The sequence below is a fragment of the Galleria mellonella genome, unplaced genomic scaffold (genome assembly GCF_026898425.1).
Source record: "Galleria mellonella isolate WM207_F2 unplaced genomic scaffold, CSIRO_AGI_GalMel_v1 utg200, whole genome shotgun sequence".
NCBI lineage: Eukaryota > Metazoa > Arthropoda > Insecta > Lepidoptera > Pyralidae > Galleria > Galleria mellonella.
The window spans coordinates 1144879-1167575 of record NW_026442034.1 but is presented as its reverse complement, the minus strand read 5'-3'; the positions used below and the strand labels follow the sequence as shown (position 1 = coordinate 1167575).

Below are 22697 nucleotides of genomic sequence, written 5' to 3'. Positions count from 1 at the left end.
TCTTATCCCAACCAGTCTGGAACAACATCTCAAACGGTTGGGATTCCGAGGCGGCTCACTCCCGGGAAAGATGCAGAAAGCGGTGCTCTTAGATTGTACGCCGGTTTCTCTCCCTGGGGCCCCGACCCCCGGCCGACTGTGCTTCTGCCGGGGGTTAGTTGCCATCTCCTCTCCTTAAGAGGGGAGATGAGAATTTTGGTAAAATTTAAAAATATTAATCAAAATATTAGTTCAGTTAAAATTTCAATATAGTATATTTTCAACTTTTTTTTCTCATTACAATATTGGAATGCCAAATAATATTTATGTACTTGTTATAGTAGATACCTATTAAGTATTACGACACACCCTCAACGTCGATCGGATCGTACCACCTAGCACGACGCAAGAAGGTGCGCTACCGAGAAAGACACCTGCGTCGAGTCAGCATTTCAATTCCCGCAGCAAAAATACCCATTTCCTTTATGTTTGATTTTATATAACTTCACTTACGGATCACACATCGATCTGAAGACATATTATTTTATAGTTTTTTTTGGTCTTCCGCCAGCGACTTCAATAACTTACTTTTCGACTAGATTAGTAAACAATATTATATACAAGGAAGTCTTTGCAAAATACATCCATGTTAACAGTCCGTAGTCGTGTCAATAAAACAAACTGGTCCCTTCTGAAAACCGTCGTGTTGAATTCCAGGTGTATTCATCATGATGGGCTAACTGACCTGCCTTTTCATTCTCACCTATTATCCCTCACTGGTGCCTTACTAGCGTATACCGTTAGCTAAGAACAAGGAATTACATAGAAGGAATAATAAAATAAAAACTGTAAATTATATGGTTGCCTTCTTTCTTCTTATCCAAATATAATTAGTAAAAAGAGGACGAAAGATACACCATCTGTTGCTATTTTTGTCAATTCTAGTAGGCTAATGTATGAAAATGTTATACGGCCATATAACCCTACCAAATTGAGATACAACCTGCTTGCATACTTTCTACATAAACTGTGTCGAATATATAATCTAGTAATGTAAAATTTGTCATTGACAAATAATTGACATATCAAACATTTTCTATACACTAGCCTACTGTGAATTGAGAAGAATGACAACTGATGGTGTATCTTTCGTCCTCTCTTTACTAATTGTATTTACATAAGAGAGGAAGCCACCATATGATTTGAAGGTTTTATTTTATCATTCCTTCTATGTTTTTCCTTGTTCTTAGACCGTTAGAGCAGGCGGGGTTACAACTTCATTGTCATCCATTAAAAAAATACAAACTATGTACTTATTGTTTACAAATTCAGTGATTTTTTACTAATTTGGTTATAAAATAAAGTTATTATATTACATATATATTCGTGTAATATTTTTTTCTTTTTCTTTTCAAATAAACTCAGTATAAAAGAGATAAATATCACTGGACATATCGCACGACGCCATCTAGTTTCAAAGAAAGTAGACTGCACTATGGATACTAGACAAGTGACAGATACTTTCTTTTTTATAAGACATACACATTTTGCATAGAAAACACCCAAACCATTATAAACAGATGTACTTATGAATACAAATATATATTTATAGTAAGTAGTTTAATAAATTATATGTATTTGATATTTTAGTGCATTATAGGTTTTTGTATTTTATGCACGAAAATTATCAATTCACTCTTGCGCCACCTGCCCACTTCTATCTGTTCTCCTTTAACTAAAGGTTGTCTGTAAGAAATCGCTCTAGCGATAAGACCGCCTTTGGTACCTTTATGCGTATATTTCAATCTGTATTTATGTTACTGTATTTCACTTGAATTATTCAATTGTCATTGTATATTTTTGTTTATGGTGTAATAAAGAATTAAATATAAAAAAATATAAACATAAATGTGTATTGTGCAGGGATCGAACCGGTAACAAAGCTGCTAGTCAAAAGCCGTCATTATGCGCCTAACGTTTAAGTTTAACATTGATCTTGTGGTATGCGTTGCTCAGTATACCGCGTATATTCCATATGTCTTCAAACTTCTCAGGCTGCGTGTTGAAGTTGCTGTCTGTGGCCTTCACTCGTATCTCCACCTGTATGTAATAAAGTTAATTGATGGTGAATAAAACGAAAAAAAACTAGCACTCCAGGAGTGCAGACAGAAGTGAAAACTTGAACAATTACGTGTGTATATTTAAATTCCAAGTGGTGTCAGTTACGGTGACAGTGTCGCGTCCCGAATTTAATAGTCTTTTCTCATTTCAAAAATCCCAAGATGCATGATGGATGAGCCAGCCATTTTTGCAGTTTGCCATATTTTAGACAACTCAACGATCTAGCCTATCACGCCGTTACCAGCCAGGATCTTATAGTGAGCACGACCAGTTTTAAATTACTTCAATTGCCTAGTTTTCAAGATAGAACATTGGGGGTGGGGGGGTGGGGGGATTCCTAGTAATGTAGAATGCCAATATACCTACCTACTTATCAGATCGACGTCTACGTGGGCTAACTGACCTGCTTTGGGGGAAAGGGATTGTTAGTAATGAAGACTGAGAATCCCATTGCTAGCAATATACCCAACCAGGTCGATCTCCTCACGATTCTGGAAACTATCACGGTTAATTCCTGATGAATTCATCATGACGGGCTAACTGGCCTGTTTTCATTCTCATCGATCACCCATCACTGGTGCTCCGCCAGCGTATCCCGTTAGCGCAGGCGGGGCTACCATTCCATTTTCACCCATTAAAAAAACTGACCTGCCTTTTCATTCTCCCTATCATCCCTCACTGGTGCCCCACCAGTGTATACCGTTAGCGCAGGCGGGGCTAACGGGCATTACGATCCATTAAAAAAAAGTTAGAACATCCTGTGTTCTAAGAAATTGGGTAATGAACTTCTGGAGGCATAAACTAGAACACCCAGACCCGAGCTAATTCGAAAATCAATTGTTCTTCATGGGCCAAGTTTAGGAACGAACCTGCTTAGCATTCTGGGGCACGAGCAGTCGCGCGCTCCACAGCGTCCAGGCGTAGTGGTCGCGCGGCGCCGCGCTGTCGCTGGTCAGCTGGGCTTCCGTCCACTGCGACCCTCCATTGATACTCACGTCTACCCGCAGGATCTTGGCGCCGCCGCCAGAATACGCATATCCTGCGCAGACGTGAATAAAAGAAATAAAAATTATTGCAACTTTTACTACCTAAACTGTTCATGTGAATGCACTGGTAAAAGTCTAGATCTACTGTGAAGCAGTTGTGTCTGCATGGCTGTGTTTCGGTTTGAAGGGTGGGATATGGCGTGAATTTACAGGGTACAGAGGAATAACATCTGAGTCCTCAGGAATGGCAACACATGGGGGGTATTCATGGGCGAAAATAGGCCATCCTTTCCTTTCCTACGAGTCTCCTAAGAGGTGACTAAGGGACGGCGATTGATGGGCAGCAATGTCTCTTTTAAAAGATCTTCAAAGCCTAACTGCGGTTGCCAATCCGTCTGCCAAGCGTGACAACTACTGGCAAAATCCCTCAAGGGGGAGGCTTGTGTTCAGCAGTGGACAGTTAAAGGCTGATATGATGATGATGAACAGCGTCGTCCCGTTCACACTCACCCCTGACCTCGATGCAGCCGTCCTTAACGGCGACAGTGTCGCCATCTTGCGGGTCGCACACCACGGACGTGACGGGCAGGCTGTACACGGGCGGCGCGCTACTGAAGTCCGCCGTCTCCCACGTCTTGGACGGGTTGAACGAGCGGTAGTCCTTCTGATGCCAGTGCGACTGGCTCTCATCCTCCGATATTGTTATCGACTCTGGGGTTAAAGTTTTTGTTGCTACATATGAGATTGTATGCTTTAATTGAAGTAAATGTGATCGCCGATCCCAAATAATTGGGATAAGGGCAGGAAATTAAATTTAGTAAATTCCTAAAACAAGCCGTTTATTAAGAAATTCCTATATGATGTGTTTAAAAATGTTCAACAATATACATACGGATATAAAGGTAGTTCCATTAAATCAATTTAAAATTGTATTACGTCAATGGTTACTTAGCAAAAGCTTTTACTCTCTTGACGAATTTTTCAAGAAATAATTGAAAAATATCTAATATAGTTGTCGATGCATAAATTAATCAGATCCTATCAAAACGGTACATTTGCATGCTATACTGTAATGGCTAAATAGGCATATATATATATATATATATATATATATATATATATATATATATATATATATATATATATATATATAATATATATAAAAGAAGTTCCCGGCGTAGAATAGATCATCCCTCCCTTTCCTATGGCATCGTAAGAGACGACTAAGAGAACTTAATTGCAAAACAACGTCAAAAGCCAAACTGTGGTTGCCAACTCGCTTGCCAAGAGTGGCAACTACGGCAACTAAGGTACGGCCCCGTTCCTTGTGACAGTCTATAGGGAGGCCTATGACCAGCAATAGACTTGTATGTTTTTCTTTATTGTTTTGTTGTTAATATGTAATCGATGACTTAAGGAAAATGTTGTGTACATCTGTAATTAGTGGAAATGCAAGATGCAAGCCCTATATATCAATTAAAATTTGGCTGTATTTACACTGTTGATGTACCTTTTAAATAAATAAATAGATAACGGCTTATATGATGAAACACAGCATATAAGTCCAGTTAGTTACCGAGCCACTTGACACTGCGGACGGCGGGCGCTCCGGGCACCACGACCCTGAGGGGGTACCCATGATCCGGCGGCAGCGGTTGACCGTTCATATGAGTGGCAAGCAGCACGCGGCTTCGAGGGTCCATAGCCATGTGCAGGGGTATCGACGTGCTGAAGTTCACTCCGGTCGCGTCGATGTCAGAACCTGTGAACTGAGTTGTGGCATACTGCAATGGTCATCATCGCTTCAGCCATTATCCGTCCACTGCTGGACATAAGCCTCCCTCATAGACTGTCATAAAGAACGGTCCCGAGCCACCTGCATCTACTGACTCCCTGCAATGCATTTCAGGTCGTCACTCCATATAGTGGGGAGTCGTCCTACACTGCGTTTGCCCGTACGCGGTCGCCACTTAAAAACCTTTCTTCCCGATACTGCAAAAGTAAATCTTATTAATATAGTAAAATTTTAACCAGCCATAAACTAAAATTTCATTCCAACCATCTGGACGAGTGGCGCTCCTTCACCGTGCGTTTTTCAAGGCACTTTCTCCCATGCACAACCACTCTTTGGAATCAACTTCCAGCTGCAGTATTTCCGAACCAATACGACAACATAACCTTCAAGAGAAGAGCATATTCCTTTTTAAAAGGCCGGCAGCACACCTGCAATGCCGTAAGTGTTGTGGGTGACCATGGGCGGCGGTAGTCAATTACCATCAGGTGAGCCGCATGCTCGTTTGCCCCCTGTATAGTAAAAAAAAAAAACTGAACGTTGTTTGTAGTACTAGCCGCATTTTCGAACCCCCCATATAACATATCGTAACGTTCCACAAGACCCTTCTTCCCAAATTGCGTGACGTAATGCTTGAACGAACGTCTTCTAAATTCAAATATTTTTATAAGAGGCTTCTATCTTTATGAATACAATCTTTATATCCATTGGTAATATTTTTTAATTCAATTCACTCATAATCGTATTTTCTGATATTGCTCATAACTTGGGTTACATGTTCGTTTTTATTATTTACTTCATTTTCTCGCACTGTATAATAATGTTAAAGTGAATGTTATGAATACCTATAATAGGCGTGTGCATTAATATTGTATTGTATTTAATGTTTGTTATACCTATATGTTATAATGCAATATGCTGTTAGTGTTCCTTAAATAAATAAAATAAATAAACGATATCTGGTAACAAAGAAACAAAGAAATTGCGAAGATATCTATATGCGTGCGGCGTTCGTGCGTGTATGCGTGTGCGTGCGTGCTAACGTGCGTATGTGCATGCGTGTGTATATATGTGTGTGTGTGTGTGTGAGTGTCTCACCACGACATGTTTCCCGTCGTGGTTGCGGTCGTCGACCCCGCAGTGCAGCAGTACATCGCGGAGCGCGACGCCCGTCCACAGCGCGTTGCTGATGGCGCCGCCCGCCCAGCTTATACCCTTCACCGGTTTCACCTGCTTATATTCATAATTGGATATTATGAGTGCCGCGTGCCTTTCAAAAGTAGGAAAATGAATAAAATATGTCGCTTCGACGTGGTGTAACAAGAAAAAAAAAACATACATAATTCACGAGAAATTAATGAATTCATCAAATAATTTCCCGTTGAATTCATTAAATTCTCGCGAATTATGTATAAAAAAAATATTATTTTTTGCACAGCTATTATTTGAAAAAAGCAACAGCTGTTTCTTGCCCGTTCTTCCCAGCTAAAGATGTATTTCGAACTGGGTGGTAGTTTCATAAAAAAAAAATACTATTCAAAAATGCTTATTATTAAGTTTACTTGAATAACAATTAAAGAAGAAACAGACAGACAGACAGACAGACAAAAATTCTAAATTTTTTTTATATATTTTATTTTATTGGCACATAAAACTGATCACAACCATAAAAAAAAAAAAAACTTAAATAAAAGTTACATTTGTGATTCGGCTAGGTTATAATCCAATCACATTACGTGCACAGCTTAAGTAATTCATGTAAAGCAAACACATGTAAAAAAGAAAATACATAAAATGTTATATAAATATATAAAAGATAAAACTATATAAAAAAGAAAAAAAACCATACTTTCAATCATATTACAAAATAGAAAACAAGTTCTTCCTAAAGAGCTTGTTTTAGCTTCTATTGCTATTTTTAATTTCGTTCATATAAATATTCCTTAAAAATCTATTTTAATTGTAATTAAAAATGTACAGCCATTATGTAGTTTTTTTGCTTTTTCTTTTTCTTATAGTACCTGTACAGTAAAAGTTCCTTATTCACGCTTTCTATATTCGCGACTTAAAAAATTGCGACCTAATTCCTATATTCGTGGTAAAACATTTCTTTATTCGAGGATCAAATCGGTACATATTAATACAAAAGATTCGGTATCCTTTGCAAACGCGTCGGCAAATGGGCTAATAATAATAATATTTATTTAATCAGACTACATAAGGCCCATTTTGTTAGTTATAAATTGACCTAACCTATGTTAGTAAATGAGCGGTCATAACATTCTTGCATTGATAACTTGTCCTACCCAATATTTTAGGATGGAACAGTCCATTTTATCAGCAATTGTCTTCAGGACACTGTTTGAGCTAACACGCACCCTACTCAACAGCGAAACAATTCGTTTGCATCGTATTACGTAAAAATCATCCGTACGCTCTCGTGCAAACATGTGTGACGCACTACAGCGACGAGGTAGCCCCAACAGTGCCCCGAAGGTATTATTATATTGGACTCGAAGAGCGTTGGAAGTTTTTTGGTTACAGTTTACCCACAAGCTATTCGTGTAGAACACCTGACAAAAAGCTTTAAACTTTATTTTTACTTGTTTTGTACACCTAGCAAACCTTAATAAAAAATTAAAACAAACCTACACAACTACACCTAAAGTATGTTGTCGAATGCTATCGCCACTGTAAAAGTGATTCGGCTTTCTATATTCACGGTTTCTGTATTCACGGCATATTCATGAAACATATACCCCGCGAATAACGAACTTTTACTGTATAAAAAATTCATAATAATTGATTAAACCGTCAAGGGTTACAAACAAACAAACTCTGAGGGAAAAGCATTGTTAGCAATGGAGTTTGACAGCCATATTGCTAGCAATATGCCGCCATATTAGGTCGACCGCCAAGTGGTTCCCCCAGAAAACCATCGTGAACAATTCTCGTTGAATTCGTCACGATGGGCTAACTGACCTGCTTCACCCTCACCTATCGTCCTTCACTGGTGCCACGCCGGTGTATACCGATAGCACGGGTGGGGTTACCATTCCATTATCATTCATTAAAAGTCTTACTTTGTCCATCTCGCTCCGCCTGTTGCCGGCGCACATGAGTGCGGCGCGAAGACTAGTGGTTGGAAACCGGTGTAAGTCTCGAAGAGAGAACTCGAAGGTTTTCGTCCTACTGGTGCCCCCTCGTACCACCACACGCAGGCGATGCTTGGAGGCGTCCAATTGTGGCACTGGCATATGTTGGCGCACGTAGAACAACTCACTGCGGACAAGCAGACAATCGTGTATAGTGTATAGTTATTTTTTATTGTATTACTAGCTGACCCCGCAAATGTTGTTTTGCCATATACATTATTTCTAGAAAATAGTTTTTTTTTTTGGGGTGGGTCACCCTTATTATTGAGGGGTATAAAAAATAGATGTTGGCCGATTCTCGGACCTATCGAATATGCATACAAAATTTCATGAAAATCGGTAATGCCGTTTCGGAGGAGTTTGGTAACAAACACCGTGACACGAGAATTTTATATATTAGATATGTTCAATTTTAAATAGGTATTATTGAGTTTAACTGTAACTGTATGGTTTTTACCTTTGAACATTGTAAAGTTTTCTTTCAGCTTTTCATATGTATGACTGTAAGAGATCCTTCTATGGGATAAGTACGTTTATTAATTTTTTTATTAATTTATTATTACAAAAATTTAGAATTACAGAAAACATTTATTTATTTATTTCATCAATTGAGTGAGCTTTACAGTTTTAAAATACGCTCACTCAGGCAAGCATCAGTACAGTAATAAATATGTATTATTAAATGTAATAATATTAATTAAATTTAAATCACATGTCTAATAATAATAATCTATAAGGGGGAAAGGGATTGTTAGTAATGGAGACTAAGAATCCCATTGCTAGCAATATACCCAACCAGGTCGACCTCGCGGTTCCCTCTGGAAACTATCATAGTTGATTCTAGATGAATTCATCATGATGGGTTAACTGGCCTGTTTTCATTCTCATCTATCACCCTTCACTGGTGCTCCGCCAGCGTATCCCTTTAGCGCAGGCGGGGTTACCATACCATTTTCACCCATCAAAAAAAAAAAAAACCAATAATCTATATCTTAAATCTCTGAAAACAAACACTTTGTGGTCATACGACGAAACTCCAACAAGTTGGAGGTAAACACGTCCAATTGCACGTTTCAATGCAAGAGAGACGGGAGCTTGCTTGGTTAATTCTGTTCTTCTTAATGTAATATTAAATAAGTAAGTACCTTTTACGTGCTCACACGTAGTTCTTTTAGCATTTAGAACATGTCGTCACCTCTATGGCAGATTTAAGTCTCTGCAGTTTTTTCAAATTTGACATTTCTTTAAAAATCTACATTTTGCGTCATACTACTTATTGTGGCTTATTTTCAAATTTCTCTAACGGTTAAAGGAATCGAGTAGCTCGAATCTCCTTATTTTTGTGATATACCCAAAGTAAACTTAGTTAGCATATTTTTATAGTATTTTCTATAATTAACACTTTAATTTGAAAATTTCAATAATTATTTTATCAATTTTTCAATTCTAATTTAGTTATTTTACATGAATGATTGCTATAACGTTGTTATTTAAACTGAAGTTTTCTCCAAAACACGTGATTTATACCTTGGTATACTTACGAAAGTGGCAGTTACGTACAATAAAGTTTTTACAATGAAATTGCGCTTTTTATTACGCATTCCCAACGCTCCTTTCCTTTTTTTCTCAATCATTTCCTCCATAAAAACTACCCTAATACCCCTGGTTACCTCCATTACTAACAATCCCTTTCCCCCCTGTATTGTTAGGGTGGGTATGGTATATGTTATGGCCAAACGGCTATCTTTTTAACATTACTATGAGGGATGAGATAGGTGACCTATATTTTCATCCTCATCTATCATCCCTCACTGGTGCCCCACCAATGTCGATCGATAGTACAGGCGGGGATACCATTGCATTATCATTCATTAAAAAAATCATCACTATGAAGTAGAGCGAGGGGGGGGGGGGGGGGGTTGTAAGTAATATGGACTAGAAGTCCACTTGCTAGCAATATACCATCAAACCAGGTCGACCTTTATGGGGTCCTCTCTAAAAATCAACGTATTGAACTGCACCGGCGCCCCGTAAACGTATACCGTTAGCGCAGGTATGGTAACTTCATTATTACCCATTAAAAAAAAACTAGGGGTAAATTATTTATTTAATAGATAATAAATATTCATATTTTGTACCGAACAATTTTAGATCAGAGGGCTTACCATGAAATATTTTCCAAAATTTCGGAGACAAACGAAACAAAAATTTGATGTTAAAATTACATAATACATGCCGTTTAAAATTATTAAAATATTGTTTGTCTGGACTATTAGGACAGGATTTATGATGAACGAAGTGTTAAGCTCCATTTACTGGATCGATTTTGGTTCGAACAAAAACACGAAATTGAGACCCAAAATTCGGATTTTCATTTCATGGTAGACCACCATGATACTTTTTTGTTTTATAATTTTTAAAACGTGATTTCGAAGTAAGTCTTAGTTTATAAAGTTAATTTTTACTTTACTTACCTGTTTCTATTTTCCTTCTCTAGGGAACACCTTGTGTTTATATGAATTTAGTGGAAGATAAGGATCGACTGAATACAGTACCAGGGTAAGTGACGATCAATGAATCCATAGTATTTCATTATAATGAAACAATTTATTATTTATCACTTTATACATATTTTAAATTTAACAGGTACATTTATTAAACTTTATTACATAGACAAGCTAAGTCTCTCACATAGAAGTTTATATCTTATTTTTAACAAAATTTTAGAAAAATAAACTTAAAATATATCTCGAATAATGCGTAGTGTAAGTACTTGTACTGTTATTTATGAAGGTTAAAATATAATTTAATATATTTATATATTTGCGGCGTTTGGAAGTGAAACTCTGGGCCCGTGGGGCCCCGAGGCCATGAATTTTTTCAAAGAGATTTCACGCCGGCTGGTGGAAACCTCTGGCGACCAGAAGGCTGGCCTATACTTTGGTCAACGCATTTCCATAGCTATTCAGCGTGGAAATGCAGCAAGTCTCCTAGATACCATACCAGTTGGCAGTGATCTTAAGGAAATTTTTTTATCTTTCACTATTTAAATTTATTCCATTAGAAATATTTACTTCGATAGGTATCTAGTAATATAATATTTAAATAATAAAAGATTGTGTCCAACAAAAAACAGACTTCAATTGTCTTAAAAACACTTATTTTGCTCTAAAAATCAAACTGCTGAGCCAATTTTCATAAAATTCCTATGGGAGCAATCTGTAAGTATAACCTTTCCAATAAAAAAGAATTCCCCAAATCGGTTCAGAACTAACGGAGTTATGAGGTAACAAACATAAATAAGAATACAACCGAATTGAGAACTTCTTTCTTTTTGTAGTCAGTTTTTTATACAACTTAGAATGGCAAAAAACAACTTTATGCGAAAACCAATTTATCTTGTTTTAAAAAACTAGTTTAGTTCAACCGATTTTGATAAAATTTCAATGAGACCAATCCCTAAGTATATCCTATCAGATAAAAAAAGAATACTTCAAATCAGTTTGAAACTGACAGAGTTATGAGGTAATAAACAATAAAATAAAAAAAAAAAATTGAGAATGCCCTCTTTGAAGTCAATTGAAAATTATGATAATTATATACATTTAAAAATGTAGTTAAAAGTGATAAGAAAAATATTGGCACACATTCATATTTATCTCTTATTTTATTTTATACAACTTAGAATGGCAAACAAGCCGACGGCCCACCTGATGGAAAGTGGTAACCGTCGCCTATAGACATGAGCAGTACCATGCACATAACAGAGTATACTGTTTCGCCCATGATACCCCCCATGCGTTGCCATTCCTGAGGACTCAGGTGTTATTCCTCTGTACCCAGTAATTTCACGCCATATCCCACCCTTCAAACCGAAACACAGCTATGCAAACACAACTGCTTCACGGTTGAAACACGAATGGGACAGAGGTACCCAAGCAATCGACTTTTGTACAAAGTCTCACTCTTATTATAATGCAATTACATTGAAATATACTTAATATTAACTCATCGAATGATCGTGTACTAAGAATTAAGCTTAAAACTAGCTTTATAAAAGCATATAATTTTGCACGTTACATTTTTACACTCCTTGTCAACAGTTCTCCCATTGATCATAGATTACTCATCATATTAGATTCAATAATTCCCATATTGAATCATTAGTATTACCATAACTTAAGGTTGTCTTGAAAAGATTGCTCTCAGCAATAAGACCGCCTTACATACAACAATGTACAATTACCGCCTTATTATACAATTGTATCGTTGAGTTTGTAAATTGTCTTGCTTATTTCCTATATTGTATAATGCAAATAAAGTATACTCATTCATGCATTAATTCACAATTCGCTTCTTTCAAGTATATTTCGCATCTCCTCTTCGCTACAAATCTGAAAGAAGACAGGTAGAATATTTTAAACTATGATACGAATACAATTCAGTTGGGCAGCGTCCGGGAAACTACATCACATCTCATCTAGAATACCTTAAAGTTTGAAGATGAAGAACTTCAACCACTGCGTGTTGTCAGTCATGACTTATCGAACCGAAACATGATCCTACATGGTTGCCCCTATGCAAAAGCTTCAAATTAATTCACAAGCTATATTGAAGGCTGCGTGACAGAATCCGAAACAAGGATAATAACCAAAGTCACTGACATAGCCCGAAGGATAAGCAAGCTATAGTGAAATATATGTGCTAGTCATATAGCTCAAAGAACTGACAACCGATGAGGAAGAAAGGTTCTTGAGTGGCGACTCCGTACGGCCAAACGCAGTGTAGGACGATCTTTAAATTGCATTGCAGGGAGTCAGTGAATGCTCAGGATTGTTCGTTATGGCAGTCTACGGGGGGGGGGGGGGGGGGGGGGGTTATCTATGTTCAGCTTTGGACAGATAATGGCTGATATTCTACGATATTCGATATGATAGTAATCATCATACAAATACTGAAACTGTATGTAATATACACTATCAGGACTTAACACGAAAAAAATTTAGAAGTAGGTACTATTTACTTTTACAAAACTTTCATTTCAGTCACTATCTGTCCACTGCTGAACATAGGCTTCCCCTATTCGTGGGCTTTGCCAGTAGTTGCCGTACTCGGCAACCGCAGTTAGGCTTTGGTGACATTTAAAGTAGGACGTTGCCACCCATCCCTGAAGCATTAAGTTCCCTTAATCACCTTAAGAGTTTGACTTCTGTAAATTTATTCTGCAATTAATATGAGGCCAAGGGAATAGTTACCATTTTCGTCTACTGTTGATAGCTCGAGCAATCATTTTCAAGCCTTGACCGATTGCGATCATTGCTTTAGCTTGTAGTACAGCAGCCTCTGCCTGCTTCTGAAGGGCTAGTGCCAACGTCCTGTCATTGGCCGCCCGTATTTCCTCAATTCGGAGTACTGTACTCTCTATGGACTCGTCATGCTGTGACTGTTCCTCATGCTTTATAGAGTTCCGTTGTGAAAATTCCTCTTGATGTAAAGATGTGTCTTCTTGAGGGAACATATCCTGTTCTTTGTATTGGTCTTGTAACACTTCCACCTGCTGTAACGGATCAGATTCCACATCTTGTGATTCGTCATCTGCAGACATTAATAACATTATTGCAGTTCACACACAAACTGAACAGCTTGCTTGATGTATATACTGATACCTAATAACGCAGGCTTTCTATCCCTTAGTCACCTTTTATGACAGCCAGGGGAACTAGCGGAGTGCTATGCGTATATTGCTCATTAGATTGCATCTCCTGTGACAGCTGCTGTGGGAATAGTGGTGTTCTTTCCTGTGATACAACAAATTTATACAATAAAACTACTTGTACTTATATATTTACAATGAAAATATGTTAAGAGCAAACTTTATTATATACATATGTTATTATATTATTTATTGATTTAATTCACTTGTAAATAACATATATAATACAGTTCTAAATATTGTAAGCAAGGATGGACCTACCTCTAAAAAAGATTTCTCAAGCTAACCCAATACAGCAAAAACACATGTAGTTAGCAGACAGCAAAAATGCAAGAATGCTGTAGGAATGACATCAATACTAATACAAATAAAGTTTTTTGACATATAAAATATATCTAGGGATAAATTTTTTGGGTTGGCCACCCTTACTTAGGAGTTAAAAAAAAGGTACAAACTTATTACTCAGACCTAAGAAGTAGGTACCTATGTACATATCTATATATATAATAATATACCTATATATTATATTTATATTATATATGATAATATAACAAAATACAAATAATAATTAAATAAGAATTGAGTTATTCAATTGTTATTGAAAAAAATTCACCTAATTTCAGGAATTTTAATTCAATTGTGGAGAATATTTTCAGATATTTACAACACTAAAAAATGGCGCAAATTGTTTTAAAAGAAATGTGAATAATAATAATTTTATTTATGTCTAAAATTAAATAAATAATTTAAAAATTGAATAAAATAATTTTAATAAACATAATCAGTCAATAATCAGTCATAAGCAGTACCTCATGAGAAAACATTTATTTACTTACATTTTGTACATGTAAAGTGTTAACTTCAATTCCCATAATGTTGGCTGCTTTTATTTCTATAGCCGTTAACAGTGGGGCCGGTGTACTGACATTACTCGAACTAGTTGTGGGTTTAACTGCCGTCTTAGTACGTACTTTCCATTTCAAATCGTGCCAATACTGGAACAATATTATTACATTAAAAATATTTTTTATTCACAAATAAAAATATACCTTCAGTATCTACCTTAGCAATTTTTATAAATGTTTGAACATACATATAAATAAGCTAAAGTTATTTGATCTGTTAGTCATTATTCACACTGCCATTGGTAATTAGGTATAGTAATGAGGGGCATAAACCTTGTTAATAAAAAGGCTATATCTTCTTTTACAAACTAAAAGATACACACTTGTTGAGATTGGAAGCAAAACTATTTTAATTGTCATAAGAATTATATATGTACCTAACATAAATCAACATAAAAGTAATTATATGACGTTTTAAATAATAAATAAATAAGAATTTAAATTAAAACATTTGGGAACCAGCAGTTGTCTATGAACATGTACATTGATCTCAATTGGAATACTACTTTATAGATTATTCTAATAAGAATCTATGTATATAAATCTACATAATATGGTGTACTGAAAATGTGTTAATTTTTTTACTTTTAGCCATTGTCTAGGCGTGCGCGGTGGTCCCTCGGAGTTGGCGAGACGAGCACACTTCTGCCACAGTAAGGCAGCGCGAGCTCTTCCTTCTTTGGACCGTTCCAGCCCCAAGGCTAAGTCTGGATGTTTCTGAAGGAAATTCAACATGATTTCCTGTTGCCGCACTGTGCAATAACGTCTTTTTACATCCATCTGCAAACAATTACCGATTTAGTCTATTAAGGAACGAGTCAAAACACAATGATATAACCATTATATCAATTTTTAATTGTTTCAAAATAATACTTACTTTAAAATAATAATTTAATTTGTAAATTTTAATTTTTTGCACTATTTTTTTTATCTAGACGCAAGCCGATATAAACCGCCGAAATGACAATGTCACATTGACACACTGACAGTTGTTGACAGTGACATTTATATAAATATTTTTTTAAATTCAATTCGTAATTTTTGGGAAAGGACGGATAGTTATTTTGCTTATCAGAAAATTTTACTTGGCAATACTAAGGTAACAAAACATTTGTTTTTCGAGTTCTTAAGTACACGATAACAATGGAGGAAATGTTTTCAATAAATTAATTATAAATTTAAAGCTGTTATATATTACTGATACTTAATGTGAATGAAGTGTATAAATCAGGACTTGATACGAAATATCTAATTAAAATCTATTCTTTTAATAATACTCTACTTACATGTCTTATTGGTCACTCAAATAAATAAATAAATTCCTAAAAAATGTTTACATACTTTGGTGTATCGAAATGTTCGATTTGGAGCTTCGGTGGTATTTCCGCATTAAACGGCCGCGCTGTTTTTACGATCAGCCGCTCGTCTCTGTACGGCTCTCTGACCCAGAGCTCTTCGTCTGTGTGGTCGACAATATCATCGTCATGCAGATTGCCTGTTAGAGATAAAAAAAAACTTCTTGGCATCAGGTCAATAATATAATTACAATTTTAATCACCCAATACATAAAAAAAATGTTTTAAATAAGGAGCATCGTGGATAAATTAAGATAATAAATATTCTGCTGGACAAAAATACCAGAGGGAGACTTTGTACAAAAGTCGATTACTTGGGTACCTCTGTCCCATTCGTGTTTCAATCGTGAAGCAGTTGTGTTTGCATGGCTGTGTTTCGGTTTGAAGTGTGGGATATAGCGTGAATTTACTGGGTACAGAGGAATAACACCCGAGTCCTCAGGAATGGCAATGCATGGGGGGTAACATGGGCGAAACAGTATACTCTGTTATGTCCATGGTACTGCTCATGTCTATAGGCGACGGTTACCACTTTCCATCAGGTTGGCCATCAGCTTGTTTGCCATTCTAAGTTGTATAAAAAAAATTTCAATAATAAATATTAATTACTTTAAAATACAGTTTACATGATAAATATTCTACCAATTCCTTTCAGCTTAAAATAAGCATGACTCACGAACACTTTTCTTAATAAACACTTCATTTATTTTTTCATTCATTCATTCTCATAATATTGTGGTATTTGATTACATTTTACTTTACGTTCATTAAACATCCAAAACTAACTTGAAGCCCTTCAACTACTCATATATTATCCACTATTTTTTTTTATTTGAAATATTATATTTTTAAACTTACCTATTCTATATTGCTCAAGGAGTTGATAAATTTCCCGTGTTTTATGCATACCGTATACATTCCAAAAGGGCTCTATACTCAGACCAGCTGCATTTAGGATTTGGTCGCCACCAGGGTGCGATGGTAGGAATTTAGTCACATCATACACTCCATGTCTGTATGTTACCCAGAAACTCTTTCTGGAAGAATAACATTATGTTATTATTATTATATATTTTTTTTGATGGGTGAAAATGGAATGGTAACCCCGCCTGCGCTAACGAGATACGCTGCCGGAGCTCCAGTGAAGGGTGATAGATGAGAATGAAAACAGGCCAGTTAGCCCATCATGATGAATTCATCAGGAAATAAACATGATAGTTTCCAGGGGGAACTGCGAGGAAGTCGGTTGGGTATATCGCTAGCAATGGGATTCCCAGTCTCCATCACTAACAATCCCTTTCCCCCTATTATTATTATATTGGGTTGAAGGGTGGGATATGACAGTGAATTTACAGGGTACAGAGGGCTAATACCTTAGTCCTGAGGAATGGCAACGCATGGGGGTATCATGGGTGAAACAGTATACTCTGTTGTGCCATGGGCACTGCTCATGTCTATAGGCGATGGTTACCACTTTCCATTGGGTGGGCCATCAACTTATTTCCATTCTAAGACGCATAAAAAAATGTAAGAAATTTATAAGGAAATTATAACAGACACAAATCCTATTTCAATGACTTGTGGGATTAAAAATACACTTAAAAATATAACTATGGGGACTCTAGAAACTTCTAATATAAAGATATAAATTATTATTGTACACATAAACATAATATGCTTTATACATTGTACTAAATTCTATAAATTATATTATGATTGGTCAATGAAGCTTTTTTTAAATGCAAGTTTGTGTCATAATACTGTATTATTATATTTAAACTTATGTTTGTTTTTAACTATGTCTCTATGTAATAGAATTTTTTTGAGACATTTCTGCAGTGCAAGGTAATATACAGCAATGTAAAGCATCATACTCAGCTTGAAGAAGCCATCCGGATGAAATTGAAGCAATTGTCGGAAATGATAAATATAGTAAGTTCATAAAATCCACATTACACATATATAGATATAGTATTATACTTGTTTATGTAATAAAAAAAATAGCATACACTGTTATTGCTTAAGGTCAGATACACTGATATTGCTCCTTAACCTTTACATGTGATTATCAAGAGTAAACAGTATTGATGATAAATATTGGTGGGTGAAATGCTTACAATGGTTAAATAATTATTAGATTATTAATGAAATTAATAATCTAATTAATAATTTCATTAAATTAAATCAAATGAAATTCTTCTATATTAACTTTAACATTTTCATGTTGCATGTTTTATGGTTTTTAAGAGATGGGAATGAATACAAATCATTTAGGTAAACTATGATAATTTACTTGAATTATGTAGACTATTATCTTGTTTTGATCAGGTTATACTAGCAGTGGTCATGAGTAGACCGATATGTGAGACCAGACCAGAGGGAGACTTTGTACAAAAGTCGATTGCTTGGGTACCTCTGTCCCATTCAAGTTTCAACCGTGAAGCAGTTGTGTTTACATGGCTGTGTATCAAATTCAAATTCAAATTCAAATTCAAAAATCATTTATTCATGTAGGACATTTTAGCCGCTTATGAACGTCAAATTTTTACATTATAATTTTAAATTTACCCTACCGTCCAGTTCGGTATATAGATCCAATTGAGAAGAACTGGCAAGAAACTCAATTGAATTACTTTTTTTTTTAAAGCCAGTTTATTTACAATGTATATTTATATAGGTGTCTATGTCTAACATTAAATGAAAATTCAGTGCATGAACAACTATTGCCATGCACACTCGTCATTCAAGTAATCGTTTAGTGAGTAATAGGCTTTGCTCAGTAAATATGATTTAACAGATGTTTTGAATTTATTTAAGGGTAATTCCAACATATCCTTTGGTATCTTATTGTAAATTTTTATACCTATTCCCATAAAAGACCTATTAACTTTTTCTAAACGATACTTGGGGACAGCAAGTTTGTCTTTAAATCTAGTATTAATATTATGAATATTGCTGTTTTTTGGAAATATCGGTTTGAAGGGTGGGATATAGCGTGAATTTACTGGGTACAGAGGAATAACACCTGAGTCCTCAGGAATGGCAACGCATGGGGGGTATCATGGGCGAAACAGTATACTCTGTTATGTCCATGGTACTGCTCATGTCTATAGGCGACGGTTACCACTTTCCATCAGGTGGCCAGAAATGTGACCAGATTATCATATCAGCTTATAACTGTCCACTGCTGGACATAAGCCTCCCCTTGAGGTTTTGCCAGTAGTTGTCATGCTTGGCAGGTGGACTGGCTAACTACAGTTAGGCTTTGGAGACGTTTTAAGAGGGACAATGCTGCCCATTCCTCGCCTTCCGTTAGTAGCCTCTTACGACACCCACGGGAAAGGAAGGGGCCTATTCTATGCCGGGACATGGTAAATAGAAACAGACATTTCAGGTAAATTACTACAGTTCACCTAGTTAATCGTGTTAATTCCTGTTTGTTATAAAATATGCAACTGCCCTGCCTTAAAATCATTGCAGATAATTATAAAATTTATAAAACTAACTTGTTATCATGTTTACTGACTTCTTCAGCTCTGTACACTGGCAGGTCTGGTCGTTTCTCACCTGCTACAACATCTGTTTGTTCATTCTCATGATTGTTCAATTTCTTCTTATTATTAAATTGTTCTGCAAGAATACATATTTGTAAAAATATTTTCTAATAAAAATATTAAGTTTGTAAATAAAATGGAACATACCTATTTTTTTTTTATACAACTTAGATTGGCAAACAAGCTGCCCACCTGATGGAAAGTGGTAACCGTCGCCTATAGACATGAGCAGTACCGTGGACATAACAGAGTATACTGTTTATACTATTACCTATATACATAAATATAGCTTTGATTCAAAATGTATGATTAACAAAATAACTTTTAACAAATTTGTGAATTGTTTTTTTTTAATAATATATACAGTTGAGACAGTAAGCGGTGCACAAATTAAATATAAGTGTAGGTTTTCTTTAAGAGCAATATATACCAGACGGAGACTTTGTACAAAAGTTGATTGCTTGGGTACCTCTGTCCCATTCGTGATTCAAGCATGAACCAGTTGTGTTTGCATAGCAGTGTTTCGGTTTGAAGGGTGGGATATGGCGTGAATTTACAGGGTACAGAGGAATAACACCTGAGTCCTCAGGAATGGCAACGCATGGGGGGTATCATGGGCGAAACAGTATACTCTGTTAAGTCCATGGTACTGCACATGTCTATAGGTGACGGTTACCACTTTCCATCAGGTGGACCGTCAGCTTGTTTGCCATTCTAAGTTGTTAAAATTTTTTTTTTTTAAATATAACCAAACCTGTAACAGCTGACCCAATCAGTACTGAACTGAATAATGCAAAAGCAAGATGTTTCCTATATTTCCACTGGTTTTGTTCTTCAACAATTAGTTTCTGCAGATCACTATGTTTGTTACAAAGATTCCTAGATACAATTCCAGCAAAATTTATATAATTACTTCTTTTTACAGATCTGAAAGCAGAAGACATAATTCCATTTAAAGGCAATATAATAATGTATATTTATTTATTAAAAAAGTACTCTTGTTGAACTATCTTAGGTGTTTTTTTTTTTATAGATGATAATGAAATGGTAACCCCACCTGCACTATAGTTATAAACTGGCAGGACACTAGTAAGTGATTTATTTTGTTAAGAGAGGGACTGGCTGAAAACCAGCACTGTGCAGCTGTTCACATTGCGCTGGGACACTCACAGCATCAGTTGAGCCAGTTCCTTTTGCCTAATATGGGACACTTTTTGTAAATGTTATTTATATTTTATATTGTAATTGTATATTTACTGGCAATAAATGTTTCTATTCTATTCTGTTCTATTACAGATGAAGAGGATGAAGCAAGACATTTGGTCATGATGAATTCAACAGTAAATCAAGTACAATGGTTCCTAAGGGAGCTGCGAGGTCAATCTGATAGGTTTTTTAATGTGTGAAAATGTAATGGTAACCCCGCTTATGCTATCAGTATACACTGGCAGAACACCAGTGAGTGATTATAGATAAGGATGAAGGCAGGTCAGTTGGCTCATCATGAAGAATTCGACTAGAGTTAACCATGATGCTTTTCAGAGAACCGCGTGGAGGTCGATCCGATAGGGTATACTTGTAGCAATGGGCCTCTTAGAACCCATTATTAACAAACCCTTACTTCCCAATAATAAAAATATTTTTTTTTATTCAGATTAGAATCTATGTTCATTAAATTGAAAATTAATCATGTTAGTTAAATTGAAAACTATATTAGTATATTGGTAACAATGGGGGTTGTTAATCCCCGTTATTAGCAATCTCTTCTCTTTCCCTATCTTACCTGTTGAGCATCTATTTTTATTATTTATATTTCTTGTTTTATCAATATACAAAGTAGAGAAATAAATATTAGTAAGTGGGTAAGTAGATCACTATCTCATTAAAATAAGTATTATTATTAAAGTCAATTTTATTGAGGAGAAATATGAATACACAAAAAGTAACTTTTTACAGCACTTGCAAACAAACTTTACTTACCTCAGTAACGTATTCGCTAGATAAACGTTGGCCATGTTTAATTCAAAGTTATTCTATCTATTAAAATTCACAATCATATTAAGTTGACAATCTCGAAGTCAAGATAAACAATAATTTTTAATTTTGATTTAATTATTTGACCCCTACAAGTAATGAAGAAATTATCAATTATAAAATGACTAATTAAACATTTAGGAGTCGGCATTCATGCAATACAAAAATATTGCTGTTTCTGAAAAATAAGCTAATACCTAGAAAAATCAGTATTATAAAAATAAATAAATTAATAACTGTAATATGCTTATGTTCAAAATATAGACACCGATAGATATTATTCAAGAATAGTATACTTTACAGCATATTATTTATAATTTAATTAATCGGTTGCTTAGATTTCATACAAGCTTTTTTAATGAAAGTGGCTTTGCAACAAGCACCAATTGCCTCACCAAATGTCATTCGCTCAGTACTACAGTGTTACCATATTTACAGCAATTCAGCCACCTTATAAACGCTTATTATTTGTTAAAAATATGGTATTATATAGAACAATTGTTTCTTAATAATTTAAATTCAATTCTGCGCGATAAATAGTGTTATTTGTTACTTAAAGTAAAATTAATGTAATACTTTTTTTAGTTTCAAGTGGGGTATATCCTAACCTTAGAATTCTAACACATAGGTTGTAGATAGATAGATATATAGTTTATTTGCATTACTTATAAATAACAACAGACATAGATAGATGGAAAGCAAAAAGAAAAAAAGAGTACCATAGATACTTTATAGCGGACAAAGCCGCGCAAATAGCAAGTATAGAATAAAATATCAGAAGCAATAAAAAAGCAATAGAAGCTAAAATATTAATTTTTAGAATTTTTGTCTGTTTGTTCAAATACTACCCATGGCTCCAAATTGAACACGTTTTTTTTTACATTTGTTTTCCTGCGCCGAACTTAAAATTTGGTGTGTTCCATTACTTATTTTCAAAATCCACGTGTAAATTGTTTACACAATTTTTACTTTAGTTACTAGGTACCATATTAAACAAATATATACCTGTTTGTACATATGTTATGTCCATATGTACAATAATATCTTATGTGCATATCCTTACTAATATTATAAATGTGAAAGTGAGTTTGTTTGTTGCCTTA

The 22697-nt window shown here is 35.3% G+C and overlaps 2 protein-coding genes across 4 annotated transcripts; both read right to left on the bottom strand.

Moving 5' to 3' along the window:
• Positions 1 to 201: 201 nt before the first annotated feature.
• On the bottom strand, positions 202 to 21724 carry LOC113519169 (sulfite oxidase). Of its 2 annotated transcripts, none has more exons than XM_052894193.1 (11): positions 21541 to 21724; positions 20315 to 20487; positions 19513 to 19636; positions 16865 to 17043; positions 15993 to 16146; positions 7962 to 8160; positions 5977 to 6111; positions 4663 to 4855; positions 3597 to 3797; positions 2970 to 3139; positions 202 to 2079 (listed from the first exon to the last, which is right to left on the bottom strand). In XM_052894193.1, exons 1-11 carry the CDS (start codon positions 21573 to 21575, stop codon positions 1951 to 1953), a joined length of 1692 nt encoding a protein of 563 aa, XP_052750153.1. In that variant the 5' UTR covers positions 21576 to 21724; the 3' UTR covers positions 202 to 1950. The 2 variants fall into 2 exon arrangements, with proteins under 2 accessions (XP_052750153.1, XP_052750154.1); XM_052894194.1 differs by having other exon boundaries at positions 5977 to 6108.
• Positions 10621 to 15960, bottom strand: LOC128200521 (uncharacterized). 2 transcript variants are annotated; one of them, XM_052894197.1, is made up of 6 exons: positions 15529 to 15960; positions 15237 to 15454; positions 14583 to 14741; positions 13732 to 13831; positions 13289 to 13628; positions 10621 to 12427 (listed from the first exon to the last, which is right to left on the bottom strand). In XM_052894197.1, coding segments are annotated over exons 2-6 (795 nt in total). In that variant the 5' UTR covers positions 15432 to 15454; positions 15529 to 15960; the 3' UTR covers positions 10621 to 12426. The 2 variants fall into 2 exon arrangements, with proteins under 2 accessions (XP_052750157.1, XP_052750156.1); XM_052894196.1 differs by having other exon boundaries at positions 15237 to 15431.
• Positions 21725 to 22697: the final 973 nt, after the last annotated feature.

Excerpts from the sequence above, each read along its gene's own strand:
- LOC128200521 (XM_052894197.1), bottom strand. The coding sequence starts at position 15,431 with ATGGATGTAAAAAGACGTTATTGCACAGTGCGGCAACAGGAAATCATG. Across the intron at positions 14,742-15,236 it reads CGCCTAGACAATGGCTAAAA|TATTGGCACGATTTGAAATG; the intron begins GTAAAAAAATTA and ends ATATTGTTCCAG. Across the intron at positions 13,832-14,582 it reads ACACTTTACATGTACAAAAT|GAAAGAACACCACTATTCCC; the intron begins GTAAGTAAATAA and ends GTTGTATCACAG.
- LOC113519169 (XM_052894193.1), bottom strand. The coding sequence starts at position 21,575 with ATGGCCAACGTTTATCTAGCGAATACGTTACTGAG. Across the intron at positions 8,161-15,992 it reads GAACATTTCGATACACCAAA|TGAGTTGTTCTACGTGCGCC; the intron begins GTATGTAAACAT and ends GCTTGTCCGCAG. Across the intron at positions 3,798-4,662 it reads CCGCAGTGTCAAGTGGCTCG|AGTCGATAACAATATCGGAG; the intron begins GTAACTAACTGG and ends CTTTAACCCCAG.